Source organism: Lepisma saccharinum, chromosome 15 (assembly GCF_977018435.1).
Source record: "Lepisma saccharinum chromosome 15, izLepSacc3.1, whole genome shotgun sequence".
Classification (NCBI taxonomy): Eukaryota; Metazoa; Arthropoda; class Insecta; order Zygentoma; family Lepismatidae; genus Lepisma; species Lepisma saccharinum.
This window is the reverse complement of record NC_139243.1, coordinates 40,516,617-40,533,053: the sequence shown is the minus strand read 5'-3', so window position 1 is coordinate 40,533,053 and position 16,437 is coordinate 40,516,617. Positions and strand designations below refer to the sequence as shown.

General features: G+C 35.1%; 1 protein-coding gene across 1 annotated transcript; it reads right to left on the bottom strand.

Annotated features, from left to right (window-relative positions):
* Positions 1-3,279: 3,279 nt before the first annotated feature.
* LOC145999686 (uncharacterized) lies at positions 3,280-13,705 on the bottom strand. The gene is made up of 8 exons (XM_083136898.1): positions 13,171-13,705; positions 7,118-7,458; positions 6,579-6,785; positions 5,974-6,151; positions 5,496-5,671; positions 4,678-4,837; positions 4,153-4,280; positions 3,280-3,615 (listed from the first exon to the last, which is right to left on the bottom strand). Exons 1-8 carry the CDS (start codon positions 13,235-13,237, stop codon positions 3,280-3,282), a joined length of 1,593 nt encoding a protein of 530 aa, XP_082993024.1. The 5' UTR covers positions 13,238-13,705.
* Positions 13,706-16,437: the final 2,732 nt, after the last annotated feature.

The window sequence follows — 16,437 nt, the reverse complement described above, 5'->3', positions numbered from 1 at the left end:
TACACAATGAACATAACATTACAAATGCCTCACATCCATAATACATACATAATGAAAGTGGAAATATGAACAAAGGTGATGATAAATACAATTAGAACAAACAAGTTTTAATATATATACTTGAGTCTCCTTACTTGCAGTGAGTACAATGTTTAAATACAAATAAATATGCCATCAGAGAAAATAATAAAATTACCCAAATTGATACAAAATGAACATAACATTACAAATGCCTCACATCCATAATACATACATAATGAAAGTGGAAATATGAACAAAGGTGATAATAAATACAATTAGAACAAACAAATTTTAATATTTATACTTAAGTCTCCTTACTTGCAGTGAGTACAATGTTTAAATACAAATATGCCATCAGAGAAAATAATTAAATTACCCAAATTGATACAAAATGAACATAACATTACAAATGTGTCTCATCCATAATACATACATAATGAAAAGTGGAAATATAAACAAAGGTGAATAATGAAAAGATTCTCCGAGGCTATTGAACAGGTGAGTTGGGAAAAGATTACAAGCTTTTACCCTGAAGATGAGAGTGATGTTAGCTCTCGAAAGCTTTGAATTCTTTCCACAACTCACCTGGTTGACAGCCCGAGAGAATCTTTTCATCATCGTCACCAGGAAATCTTTTCCTTAAAGGTGAAGAATTTAACTACACGGCATTCCTTAGAGGAACATACCTGTCATCCTTTACATGTACAAAACATGTTGGATTGTGTTCAATGAGAGCACTGTGTGCAACACAAGTATATCTTCTTGTTGTACATACTTTATATGCATGAATATGGTTATTGAAACTGATTGTTTCCAATTCGCTGCACACAAAATAAACAGAAGAGTCCTGATCAGCTAAAATATCAATTATTTCACCAAATTGTGGGAAGTCATCTCTTATGACAGTAACTAATATCATTCCTTGTTTGTATAATGTTCCCTTTGCAGTTACATGATTAAGCCTATTCACTTTTGCAGACAGCTTTGTAAGCATGAAATCGGAGATTTCTGCAAAATAGGAAAGAGATGCTGTTTCTATTTCAGCACCTGGTCCAAAAGAAATCAAGGGAGTGTTAAAACCTCTTTGTGATACATATCGTTCTGCCTGCTGCAACTGATGCTTGAAACTTAGCGTAAAAGTAACATTTTTCCTTGTAGTTACTACAGAAGAGATTGTTTTAAAAACACTGTGTTTGGATTCAAATCTCATGCACCAAATGTTAATTAAAGGACCTGACTGGCGCATCACTTCAGGGTAGTGACACATGAAATGGTGTTTAGGTTTCAGAGGCTCCTGAAACAAATTTAAGTACATTTCATGGTGTTCCTCAATGAGACAACCCAGCAGTTTATCACACCCAAGTTGATAAGATGGTGCTGTTACTAGATCTATTATTTGTCTTAATGTACAATAGAAATACCACACTTCATCCTCATCTGGAACAAGATCTCCAATTATGAGTCCCAGATACCTAACAAGAAAAAGCATCTGTGCTGCAGACATATTCAAACTCTTCTTCTTTAAATTGTCCATTGTAATTATTGGTGGTCTGTTGCTTTGTTCATGAACACCAACATCTAGAGCTTGAATACGAGAATTCAACATGTCAAGCGTAAAGAGCCTCAAAGTTATAATGTAATGTCTCATAACATTTAGAAGATCATACACACAAACACCCTCAAACAAATCATGCATTATATCAACTGAATAGTTTTCTGTCACATGGAAAGATGGAATTTCATTAAACACACACTCTTCTTTAATACCAGTTGCAGATAAATTTTTAATAGCAATATCTTCACTATAATTACATCTACTTCTTAAAACCTCATTACCTACGTCAATGCTGCGTTGCAGCCGGTCTTTGGATATTTTACAGAATCGACATGAATGCAAAGAAGAGAAACTTTCAACATAACCAAGAATACCATGGAGTCCTAAGTTGTCTCCACATATAAGTCCAATAGCGAAAAAAATTCTTTCTTCTCCTTGTTCTGTGTTTATTGATATGCCTTCATTTTCAAGAAATATCAACTCCTGAATCAAGACCCTGAATGTAGCATTATTTCCAAGTTGTACTCTGTCTGATGAATGGAAGAGCAAAACTAAAAAAATATTTTCCAGTAGTGAACGGAACTCAGGAGGCATACATGGAATGCTTGCATATACTGCCCCTAACTTATGAATCCCTGCATGTGATCCTAGTGGATTGCCAGTCTCAAATTCATCAAAATAGATTAACAATGGCAATACTTTTTTGTTTTCAAATAGCTCTACCTTTTTCTTCCATAATTTGGCTTGGATGAAATTTGACAATGTATCTGATTGCAACAACTGTGCAACATAATCAAAAACTCTTTCAAATACAAAAGGGATAGAGAAAAGCAGAGTCAGAATATTATGTAGGGGAATGAAATGTCCTTTGGATTGCACTGGAGTAAGGACACGTTTGCCAGAAATGACTCTGTTTTCTAACCTTGTTCCTATCACATATTCAATAGGCCTAACCAAATATTTATTGCTCTCTAAATACTTTATTCTTAAATATTCCGATGACAAGCCATCGAAAGCATTCTCTAGCAAACCAAGTTTTCTTACAACTGATTCTTGATTTATTGGGTTTGGTGACTGAAATGCTGCCTTAACTTCTGTTTGTAGGGATGACAATAGAGGTCCATAGAAGTTTGTTACCATTGATATAATGTGTTGGATCTGTGACCTAGTTAAATCTGCTCTTGCATACAACTGTGAAATGAATGTTACACATTCCAACTGAATGTTTTCCCCAAATAAGTTATCATCAATTAATTGAAGGTGTGTATCTATACCCTGATCATTAGTTGGTTCACTGCTTTCAAATTCAACAGGCACATCAGAACTTGCAGTATTTTCAATATCAGAACTTGCAGTAATTTCAATATCACAACCTGCATGATGTGTTCTCCTGTGGTGTTTCCTAAATGATTTTATGCCAATGAAGTCTCGTAAACAACCATCATCACGACATTTGAATACACCATTTGAAGATATCATGTGCTGAAATTTTAAGTGCAATATTAGTGCTGAAAAATTTGGATAATGGTTGTTACAAATATAACACAACACCATTTTGTACTATATGGTAAAACACACAAATCTGAATTTGTTACATATGACAACAGTCTACCCTTACATCTAGGTTTAGGCTTAATATATTTCACTATATTACTAACATTGCAAGTAAGTTCTCATTAAAAAAGAGCATTCATAACAAGAAATCACAATCCAATGAGGTCAATCAGTAAAGTGTTCACCGACATAATGTGCTTGTCAGATTTTGTAGAAATGTTGTACACACATTTTTGAAGCAGAAGCCACAAGTGTTCTCCCTCTCTTGGGTATTCGGCATTCAGAGTGAAGAAACTCTTGAAGCAGATGTCTACTGCCTTCAGCACGCTATCAAACAAGTACCAAGTACTATTGATTATTGCATATGAAGCAGTAATGCTTCTCAAAGAAGGTCCCACCAAAATCACAAGCGGTTGTCTTGTGAGACCATATGAGGCCAATTTCCTATTCTTGTCTTCAATGAATTGCTCAACATCTCCAATTCCCTACAAATTAAATTTTTTTTTGGCAAATTAATACAGCTGGGAGGATCAACACAAGTAAAAGAAAACAAAATTATTGCTTAAACATAATTCCCTTGGCTTTCAAGTTATGAAATGAATTATTGAAAATATTAATTATGCAAGTTAACAACAAATACACTCTGCATACCTAATGATCCACCTAAAATACTACCTGCATCTGTTTCCATAAGCATAGCATAAGCTTGGTAAGTATATTTTGAAATATCAGAGATAAAGTTATAAATACATACATAAACATATATAAACTTGTAAAGCAGGCTTAATATGAGACATTTGCATTAAACAGCTTGGTACATTAACTATCCTAAACTTTTTAACATGCCTCAATATCTCCAATTTACCATATATTATTAAAAAATCCAAATGCTGAAATTTGAAATATTTACAATAACAAAATCTACATGTATTTATTCTTGATGTCATATTTACTTAATATATCTGCAATTCAAACATGGCCTGAAATAATTAGTTTATAAGTTATTAAGCCTTAATAGTTACCTTTATGTGACAGACAAAGCTATCCTGAGACTCCTTCACAGTTGGTTTCCAAGTTTTCTTATGCCTTATCTGGGTAGTTGAACGGCACAACTGACTCAGCAAAATCAGTATTATAGCTGCTTTAGTATCTGAAAAAATATTGTTGGCATTACAATTTATCCTATTGACAGAGGTTATTTTTCTCATCCATTGCTGTACGTGGCAAATACTTCTTTTAAAAAAAGAAAATAATTTTCGAGTTTGAAAGAAAAAATCTGCAGTGCAAGTTGAGTGCAAATTATTTGATTCTTGGTGTTTTCAAGTGACAATCAACAATTAATATGTACATTGAAGGAAAGTTACAAGAGGCTACATTATCAAAATATGTCCACATATTACACACTGGTTGCTATAACTTTCATATGATATAATCTCCATGAATGAAGGGGAACTAAGTATTTGATGAAAGTTAATATTTAAGCCTAAAATAAATTTTAAAAATCTACATTGCATAATAGCAAGGAAAATAAATCATGAAGTTATTACCTCTTGTAGCAGATTCATCGTCTAAGACACTTAAAAGTTCTACTGATGCATCATCTTTGAGCCTGTCAACCATTAAGTTTGTCAGCTTCTTAGATATAGACTCCCATTCTGCAAATAATGGTCTGTGATTGGGAAAAATTCTCTTGAAGTCTAGATCAATCTGTGAAAATTAAAAAAACATTAATACAATGTCTCATCTTCATACAAAGTCTTATCTACCTATCTAAAGTCACTATTTGTGCTCTCTTTATGCACAGGTAGGCTAATCAGAGCTGGACCTACAGTTTAATGCAGAATCTGAACTACCCAAACACACTGTAGCAGAGTTCATTAACATGTGACAATATAGTTTGTCCCCCCCCCCCTCTTTAATGGCTGCTGTAGTTTGATAGAGAGGATCTCCGAGTATAAACATTGTGTTGTGAAAAGGGCGTTGAAGTGGCAAAACATTTGCGTAAAAGAGTCACAGCAAAGTGTAATCTAAATGTACAGGGTTTGACATGGTGTAAATTTAAGTTAGGTATCCTCTGAAAGGAAGTGTTTTTATGTGACCAATTTTTTTTTTGGAGTTTTCACATTCTTACGTTAGTCGTTTACATACCATTGACTGCATATGCTTTCTCGAAATGCCCCATGAAATGAATGACATAAGTGCACTTCATAAATGTGATTGAGACAAATGTCACCCCTTCCCATCCCTTAAAAAGGCAAGGAATATGATCTCTACAGCGTAGCCATGGTGCTAGAAGTTCACTTTGAATCAGCAGCCACCAACAATTCAACTAATGAAAGAACAATGATGTCTGAGATATGCTTACCAGTGTGTAGCCTAGAGGTTGTTTCAATGCTGGCCACAATGATAACACTTCCTGTACAGTTTTACTCTCTTGCCTGGAACGAAATTTGAATGTCTTCTTCCAGTGTTCAATCACATCATTCCATGGCTCAACATTGTATTGAAGCCATGCTTTGCTGTCAGTGTTTTCATCATAATCTGGAAGGTAATGGAAATATACACAATATTGAGGTTAACAACAAACTCTAGAAGTTACTAGAATAGTACACAAGATTGATTGATTTGGTGTTTTAAGTCCACTTTATGCACAGTAAGGATAACTGGGACTGAACCTACAGTTTAAAGTGGGATCCGAACCACCATGAGCCTCCACCGGGTACCGAACCCGGTACAATAGTGCACAAGAATAAGCCTACCATAAAAAAACTGTAATACTGACATTCACATAATTTAAGAACTTCTACAGTGGCATTTACAGTATATTCAATTATCCAGCTTACCTGTCAAACCATCTTCCACAGAACTGGTGTCCGGTATATGTTGGTTACGCTGTCTCACAGCACCTATTACACCACTTCTACGTAATGTTCTCCTGGTATTTCGGTATCGATCCACAAGTTTTCCTTTCGAAATTTTCTGATCTGGTCCTTGAGCCTTTGGTTCTATGTAATAAATTTCCTGCAAAACATTTAAGTTCTGTCAAACACACAAGTTAACTAGAATCAATAAATATGAACATTGAATGTCTAAAACAATTTTGTGAAAATATATTAAGATGTATAATGTCTTATACATCTATACATATCTAATAGACATTAGTTTGGCTTAAGTTCAAAGAAACCTCACTATGCTAGTTCAATTAGACATATGTACATAGTGACTAAGTACAACATGTTATTTTTTATTTAAAAAAATAAAAATACTTTTAACAGCACTAGAATGGTTCAGTCAGATTGGAATTATACTTGAATAAACAAACAAAACATATTTGTACCTTAGTCACTCAAAATCAGCCTTTACTTACAATTCAGTAGCATTTCATATACAAAAAAGTAATCTCATTTAATCTAGCAATGTAAAGATTTAACTTCATCCTGTGTCTTACCTTTTGCTCTGTTGGAAAAACCTCTGTAATTTTGATACTCAAATCCAGGAATACCTCGTTCGATAAATGGGTATTTATTTGTAGGAAATGGTCGACAATCAGTGACACTAGTTGTCGCCTATTTTGTGCACTCAGGCGACCATTCTTCTGGTAATCGATAAGAATTTTTTTCCCATGCAGTTTCTCATTCAGAAATTCTTCCAATATCTGCAACATGGAAAAGCACCATATTAGTGAGTCATTTGTAGGTTTGTTTGTGGGAGGAGAGCATGCAAGCATTGTCATCTTCAAGATCTTGAACTATTCACAGTAACACACACACACACAGAGAGAGAGAGAGAGAGAGAGAGAGAGAGAGAGAGAGAGAGAGAGAGAGAGAGAGAGAGAGAGAGAGAGAGATAGAGAGAGAGAGAGAGAGATAGACAGATTGAGATTTTCCTGAATGTGAAACTTTAGTCTGCACATGCATGTAACCTAAGAAGTTTCCCCAATATTCACATACGAAGATTACATAATTAAATTTTGGGCATAAAACTTACAAAGTCTGATAACTTCATTATTTTACAGAGCGGCTGTTGTGCATCATCATTAATGTTCAAAACAGTAGGTTGCCTTTTTCTGCATGGTTCAGATACTTCTTCCTTCTGTAAGGAATTATCATTATCTGAAGTAATTTCTAGTGGATCATGCTCGAGATTTATGTTTGAGTCTGTAAAGGACACTGAGCCATCATCCATCACACTGCATGTTACATAATTATCTATTCCTCTGAATTCTCTCCACTTTGTAAGAAACTTTGCTCTTGTTCCAATTTTGGGGATTAACTTGCCAATCAACTCTTCTGTGAGGACATTAAATGCCTCATCATCAATTTCTTCTTCTGAAATTAAAAAAAATATTCAAAAATAGGTCTACATTACACTGGTGTGTTAATAACTATTGAAGTATCATTTACCAACAGGTTTGAAGTGTAAGTTCAAATGTGCAAAAATATTTTAGCTATTTTAAGTAAATTGTCTCTTGCAGTTAGTTAATTTTATGTCGGAAACTATTTTTTCCAGGAATTTTACTTTCGACCCTCACATTTTACTGAGACAAAATTATCCATTATTAGTTTTGGTTCTTGCACTCGGTGAATAGTATGAAAATTTTAATAAAATTAACCCATGGCACAACAGACCATAAGGACCTATGCCTACATACATACTGTTGGCTTTACTCCCACCTGTCGAGGTAAAGTTTCTTTCACCAGGTTACATTATTCATTTGTAATTCCCCAGTTTCCTAATGACACACAGACAGAAACCTCAAGAGAAAAGTTATGCTTTAAACCAGGATTCGAACCTGCATGCATCTCATAGCTGGAGCCCAAAGCATGACACCTTAGACCTCACGAATATGGTGCAGGACATGAATATTGCAATATTTTGAACAAAGTCTTATTTGGAAAGTTAATTAATTCACAGAAATATATTACTGTACAAACATGCAAGTTCTCTGATTATGCGTAACAGCAAATTATAAATTTCAACGCAAATATTATGGAATATCTTAAATTACAGGAAAACTTATTTAGAGGGTAAATATAGTTGCTACAAGAAAAGGGTATCTTAAGTCCTATCTTTTCCTTTAAGGAATAATTCATTCCCTGTAAATTTATTTTGTTATTAGTTCCATGTGACACCACATGGAATCGCTCTACAGTGCAAATAATCACTTCTGTATATATTATGCAAATTAAGGAATGATTGCTGCGTGATGGCTATGCACACCTATATATAACATTCCTACTGTGATTTGGACAAGTATAGAGCTATGAACAAGTTAAATATGTGTAGAACATTGCAATTTACATATTATTGCTTTTCAAATTTCTTAATTAAAAATGTGCATGTACTCAGCTCTGTTCTCAACATATTTTCTGATGCAGGGAGGAATTTTGTCTACTTTTAGAAAATAAAATTTCATTTCAGAAAGGCAAGTACTTTACCAGATGGTTAGAATAGCAGAAAGAGTTTCCGCAGGAAAATTATTTTCATCACATAGTTACTTCATTCACTGCCATGGATCTACACAGAACCTTAAGTAATAATTATTTCAATTAGGTTGAGAGATTCTTGAACCTGCCTAACCTACATACCATATTTATTTTTGCCTGAAATTATTTTTTAAGAGATGCATAGAATTTGACTGCTTAATCTAACAACCAGTGCAAATTAAGATGAAATATAATCTGAGAGTTTAGCCAGTCTCACTTGCTCACTTGCCGATCCACCTCAGACTGGAAACTATCATAAAATATTTTTACGCCCTCAGTTCGCAAAGGCAGCAAGAGGGGGGAAGGGGAGGGGGTCCTCACATGATCCTTAAAACAATGGCAACTGAACAAACTATATACCACTGCACAAGTTTAGATGCTAATAACTGTTGAATAAAGTGAAAAGTAATGTTTTCTCCAAAACTAATAAGAGAATAACGTTGGCTCTGTTGAAAAATGCTGCACATGTAGTTCGTAGCAGTCAATGAGTGCATAATATTTCAAGTTGATGTACCACTGATAGCAGTTAACGGACACACTAGTATAAAGTTTCAGTACTCTTACATTACAACAGAGGCTGCATATTCTAATGAATTCCTTCTCCATACAGTTTTGAAATATATTCCCCAATATGGACTAGTCAAATTAATTACATGAACTTCACAACAATATTCAAAATGCAGAAACTCATTCTGTTACGAAAATGTATATCTCAGAAATGAACACAAGTAAGTACCTCATCAGATTGTTAGAATAGCAGAAACTGTTTTTGCAGGAAAATTATTTTCATCATGTAGTTACATGCTATTTCTCTCACTACCATGGATCTATAAGTTAAATTATTTACACAGAACCTTAAGTGTGTGGTTTAACAATTCAACGATCCTTAAGTAAGGAAGCTAGAAGGAAGGAAGTGAGGACAGACCTAAGTGCCTTGTGAGACTTGCATTAACCTTTGTACAAAAATAAATCCCCACTCACAGACAAATGGAGAAAACATAATTACTAATCCAGTGAGAGACTCCAGAATTTTACACTTAAAGTGATTTAGAAAATTAATGCGTAAGTCAACTTTGAATATGCAATCACAGTTGATTTGTGGTTGTATTTTTCACCAGAAATTCCACAATCATATGTGCAAAAGGTTTAAATCTAGATGCTTTTATTTTCAGAATTTCAAACCATGCTCTTTTGGAACTATATTATGATTCATGTTAAAGAATACTGGGTTCTGCACAATACTCTTTGCTTGAGATGCATTTTTGTTAAAAAAACAAACGACAATTTGTACTGCTACTGCAAGTGTCACATGACATACGATTGAAGGGGTACGTTAATAATTCTGGTTTAGGGCTGTTAGCATTAAAATTACTTCTGTAAATACTTCCAACATGTGACAATGCAATTCCTGGTTTCAGCACTATCTGCTCTTCTCATCACCTGATGAAGGTAGTTGTGGTCAATATTAACAAAAAATCTCATACAAGGCAATCTGTATCTCATTTAAAAATGAACGTTTTCATTCACCAGGTGGTGAGAAGAACAGAAATCAGTGCTTGCATCAATGTATGTACTCAGGTTCTTAAATAAAAATTTCACACATTCTCAAAAACTTTCATTAAATCACTCAAAAGAGACAGTAAAATATTATTAAAATAAAATGTCAATGTAATTATTTAGGCCTTGACTATTTTCACCAGATGGTGAGAATAGCATTATGACTATCTTCACTAGGTGGTGAAAATAGCATGTGGGTCTATTTTCACAAGGGAATGAGAACAGCGTATGTGGCTATATTAACCAGGAAAATAATTACCTGAATCATACCACAATATTGTCCTATCTCATTTTACTATATTCATTTGCAGTGTTGATAACTTACTGCTAAAAAGGTATTTTAAATTAAAAATGGGTGTTGCTACTACTGTGACCACGTAGTGAGAATAGCAGAAAGTGCTGAAGACCGGGAATTACATGATCACATGATGGGAAGTATTTACAGAAGTAATTTGAATGCTAATATCACTAAACCTGACCTGCCTAACCTAACAATGAAAGCATTTAGGAATGTAATATCCTTCATACTCATGTGACATATTGGCAGCACCAGTCCATCATGTGGTATTTTCCCAACTCCATGTCAAACAAAAGAAAATATTTGTCTCCTGCATGAAAATAATTGCACACAGACGTAAGCTTCGTACACAAGTATTTATCTAAGTAATTCTAATGCTAATAGCACTATTCCTTACCTGCCTAACCTAACAATGAAAGCATTTAAAACGTAATACCCCCTCACCCTCATGTGACACATTGGCAGCACCAGTCCATTGTGCGGTATTTTCCCAACTCCATGGCATACAGAAAAAAAATACTTATCTACTGCACGAAAATAATTGCACACATACGTAAGCTTCGTACACAAGTATTGGAACGACTTGAGATGACCGGACCCCTCTCCGATTTTCTTCATATTTGGGATACTCACTAATTGAGGCTTCCTAATCACGAATCTGAAGTTAAAATTTGTCGGAAACATCTAGAAATTGCAAAATAAGCTAAAATAAGGAGTTAGTTTTCGGAATGGAAACTGTCGATTTTCGTGATTTTATTTGTTTCACAACCAAATTCCTGATACTATCACAACACCAAATTTTAACTATGTTTGCCTAACCTAACCGAAACTAACCTAACCACGCGCCAATGGTTCAGTAAGTATGAGCAGTACTATAAAAATCGGAGAGCGGTCCGGTTGCGAAAATTGATTTGCTTATTTTGCAATTTCTAGACGTTTCCGACAAATTTTAACTTTAGATTCATGATTAGGATGCCTCAATTAATGAGTATGTCAAATATGAAGAAAATCGGAGAGGGGTCCGGTCATCTCAAGTCATACCCAAGTAATTTTAATGCTAATAGCACTAAACCTGACCTGCCTAACCTAACAATGAAAGCAATTGGGAACATAATAGCCCCTCATACTCATGTGACATATTGGCAGCACCAGTCCATTGTGTGGTATTTTCCCAACTCCATGGCATGCAGAAAAAAAAGTACTTTGTTTCCTGCACGAAAATAATTGCACACAGACGTAAGCTTTGTACACATCAGCAACCAAAGAATACACACATCGATGTAGCAGGCCACGCCAGGTTGTAGATCATGCACATAGTTTAAAATCTTGTGAAAATAACTCAAAAGGTAGCTTCACCACCTGGTGAAAATAGTCACTCAGAATTATTAACACAGAGTAACAGGCTTCATCAGGTGGTAAAACTACATTTTGTTCTATTTTCAGAAAGTCACATTATTTTTCATGTCTACCTTGTATGAAATTTCTCTTTTGGTACCTCTACCAAAAAAATAATCCATTAGCACCTTTCTAAAAAAATAATGAGTGGGAAATTTCTGTAGTTGAGTATGTTAGTCAGGTTTCAATAGCTCTCTCATATTAATCTTGATTTTTACATTTTCCAGCTAGTTACTTAACTTTGAAATCAATTGATTGAGTGAAATATTAGCCATAATTTAGTAAAAGTTCCTTACTTTACATAATATTCTGCAGAAATGCTTTTTTCATTTACAGGCTGCAGCACCGTAACATGTCCAAGAATTTCAATTTTCACCAATACTAATTTTGAATGGTAAATTATCACACAACACATACAGTTTCAACTAAAAATTTATTAATTGAAACTTGCTGTGTAATCATCATTTTTGATAATATTAAAGACTACAAAAAAAAAAAAAGATTTAAGGCACGTGCTACATGCAGTATCCCCTCGTGGTGAAATAAAATCTCATGAAAGTAACACATTTTCTTCAAATAAACTGTTCTAATTTTCTGTAATTTGCATTTGGATGGAAGTTGCAGAAAACTTAAATTGCAAAGATAGAAGTCTAGACCTAGGGGCACTTTAAACCATGTGGCAACTATCTTGCAATAGTACAAACACGCATGCTGCACACAAACAAAATAATCTATCTCGAAATTTGCTCTCTATCATAATAATTTTATGCCAGATGCATATTGGTGTAAATGCTTGAGAATACTAAATAATAATAATAATAATAATAAAATCGCCTTTATTGGAGCGGGCGTGTTTCGGCCTCTAGGGCCGTTCTTACAACATAGCCTTGTTTGAAAAAGACGCCATCTTCATAAATATTAGATACATTGTGAACTCGTGGATGATGATAACATTAATTTTGATCACATAAAGCCAAATATGTAAATGCTTTCACACTAGATGGAGTACATTTCCTGGTATAGGTGTACAGCACATAATGGCTATGAACTTGCCTAAATAAGGTTATGTGAATACGAAAAAGTGCTACTTTCGTTAGGTGGATGAAAATTACAAATAACTGTGCATATATACATAAATATATATTCAACTCGCTCTACTATAATGAACGTAGTTAATACTCAGAAGTTCCTTTTTGGCCAACCACTACCACCACGTGGCAACGAAGAAAAGAAAAAAGAAAAGAAATATAATTAGCCTGAAACTTGAATTTTACCTTAAATTATTAATATAATTATTCACTTACCTCGGAAAATCTCGATAAGTGGAGCCAAGCCCCAACTTTCTAATCTCGACTTCACAACATCATCCATTATGAGGGGGAAAAATATTTCTTCTGTTCCGTGGTCCGTATTTTCAGTCCGACGAGCTCGACCACCAAAATCCTAAAGAAATGACCTAGCCTAGACAAAGACTGTCTTTGCCTTGTGGTCACTCGCACTCGTGTTTTGCGCATGCGCTGAGAACAGTCCTGACGCACAAAATTCACTGAAATTCTTGCTGAAATTCACCGTGCGATCGTTCAGATACAGCGGTTTGTGTTTTTGAACGTGCGTACGCCATAACAGACGTATACTTTTAGCGTGTGCGTAATGGTAAATGTTATCTAGTTATTGTAAATTTAACCAAACGTTTTGTTTCTCTTCACTTAAATGTGTATAATTTTGTTTACGAGTACCATATTTCGTCTAACCAAATTTTTTTGTATTCTTAAACAAAATGCTTTAGTAATTACAAGTAACATTTGGTTATCGGAAACAAAAAGCATAACCAAACAACTCAACCAAACTTTTTTGGTAATTCCAAACAAACCAGTTTTTTCTGTGTAGGTGCATTGAATCTGGAATCCCTTGATTACTAGACAACGACGTTGCCAGTAGGCCATTGGGCAGACACGCATATACAAGCTCGCAAGGCAAATAAAAATTAGTAATTAGAAGCAAAGCCAATATTTCTTCCCGTCTGCTACATCATGAAATGTTATCTAGCTAGCTCCGAAATATGGCACTCACAACAGAAACGGCAATAGAAAGAGGATAGCCACAACTAGCAAAAAGTCAACATTTCTGTTTCTTAAAAATAAAAGAATAAAAAAGAAATTCACATTTTATCGTTGATAAACACCCAATCAAAATTACCGTCTTTCCCCAACTCTGTCCTAACGCTGTTCGAACAACAAAGAAATCAATGTTGGTCATCTCAATTATCCGGAAGCAAAACGTCGTTCTTGGTATGACTGTCCTTCTCTTTCTCGAAACGTATTTTTCTTTGCTTAAAGAGAAAGGGTGAGTCGCAGTGTAGGGGCGTAACTGCACCCTAGTAAGTTGAGCCCAGGAAAGCGACGAAATCTTCTTAATAGACGTTATTCGTTCCTTCTTTCTGCGTAGGTTATTTACGACAGTTTCCTACCTCTTGTGGTAAACGCGACAAGCTCAATAATGCTTCCATCAGTTACACAGTGTTTAATACTGGGACTTCTTGCTTTGTAACAAGTCACACTGACCATTTCGCCACAGAAACCGGCAGTTCAAATTACTTGCTCGTCATACCATGACCACAAAAAAAGAGAGAGAGAGAGAGAAGACGCCTTGCCAAATCCAGGGAATTCATTTCATAGTGAGGAATATGTTGTTCCTACTTATTATATTGAGACAAGTAAAACCAGTCATCAGAAAATGGGTTTCTTGGAGCAGTATTTTCAAAGGCAGCAAATAAGAAAATGTAGATCGATACCCGGTGGAGACACATGACATAGTGGTTCGGATCTCACTTCAAACTGAAGGTCCAGTTCCGATTATCCTTGCTGTGCATAAAGTGGACTTCAACGCCAAACTCAAACAAACACGCATATGTATAACGAAACAATATTACTATGTAACACAATTTTTGCAGTTAATTTCAGTAACTCTTCTTCCAAAGATTATTGAACGTTTCATCTTCAGTTATATTTCACAACGCGTTTTTAGTATTGATTATTGTAAGTAGCCAGTTTTAGTAGCAACACGATGAAGAAAATAAAACACACTTTACACTCAAAATCATTTCTACTATCAGAAGATCTGTTGATGTCATATTTTCATTATCATTTTGACTCACGAACAATAACAAAATATAACGCTACAATAGCGTAGCCGTAGCCGAGCAGGTTAAGGCGTTCACTCGTCTTGAGATCGTTCGAATCCGGCTCTGGTCGGAATTTATTCTGCCTACGTATAGGGCCGGTGGCAACCCACCACAGCGAGGAAATTGGGGAGCTCCGAGTGAGTGAGCGTAATCCGGTCGCGAAGTCCTACAACGGCTGAAGGTTGGTCTGGCTGCAGATCTCCACGCCCCAGGGAGGCCAGCAGCAGTGTTGCCACATGAAGAGAAATTTCCCTTTGTGAAGGGAAATTCGAACCAATTTTTAAGCGAAATGGAATGTAAAACCAGCATTCCATGGAAATTTTAATACATCAAACTCAATATTACTACAGATTATGTATTATTTATTATTACTATTATTATTAGATTTTTAGTGAAGGGAAAACTGAGTGCCAAACGTGAATTTTTCCCCTTGGAAAGGGAAATTGTGCCCTCAGATTGTGGCAACACTGGCCAGCAGTCGGTAGGTAAGCCTTGGCCCAATATTGGGTTGTTGCGCTATAGGATTATTATAACGCTACAATAAGTGTCACGACTTCTAATCAAGAGGTCTCGTGTTCAATACTCGATCAAGGCACATAGTGGTTCGCATCACTCTTTAAAACACCGAAATACAAAGACGATGAAATAATTAATGTGCTACAAATTGGTAAAAAAAAACGACCACGAGGGGAATGGAATCTAGGATTTCGTGGCCACAAACCACGGTGAGGAAACCAAGCTATTCAGATAATATCTCAGTAAGATTGCAACTTTTCCTGTCCATGTCGCTTTTCGATAATTAGATTTATTTGAAAGCAATACGCTTCATCAGATAGTGTTGGTATGCTGTGAACATTCCTGACAGAATACAAGTCAGGTTTGTGCATAAAAATTAATGAAGACGTTGGAAAGTCGTGCTTTTGTGGAAGGTTAGTGTTTCCAACCTTAAATGATCATCGTGATCTATCTTATTAACCAACGGCACATATATTATATTATTTTTAAACTATTTATTTAAAAAAGAAGAGTCATTATTCTGGAATCTACGGATTCCGGTACGGATTTTACGAGAGTGCCCATTCTATTTTTTGCTCCATTACGAAACTAACGTGCATGTGTAAAAAAAGGAAAGCCAGAGAATTTTTATTTTACAAAATTCCATTTACTGTTAAATTTAAATGAGAGGAAAACGATTGGCTTATTGTTAATAGCCTGTATGACTGATGTGTGTGTGTGTGCCTCCCTGGCTGTGACATAAACTCTTCTTGCTTTCGGATTTCTATTATTTTCCCATCACATATTCAGTGCCGAAATTCCGATTCTGTTTATCAATGTGGATGGGGAAGGAATTTGCATATTCGTCAAGCCTTCTCCCGGGCTAGGATAATAC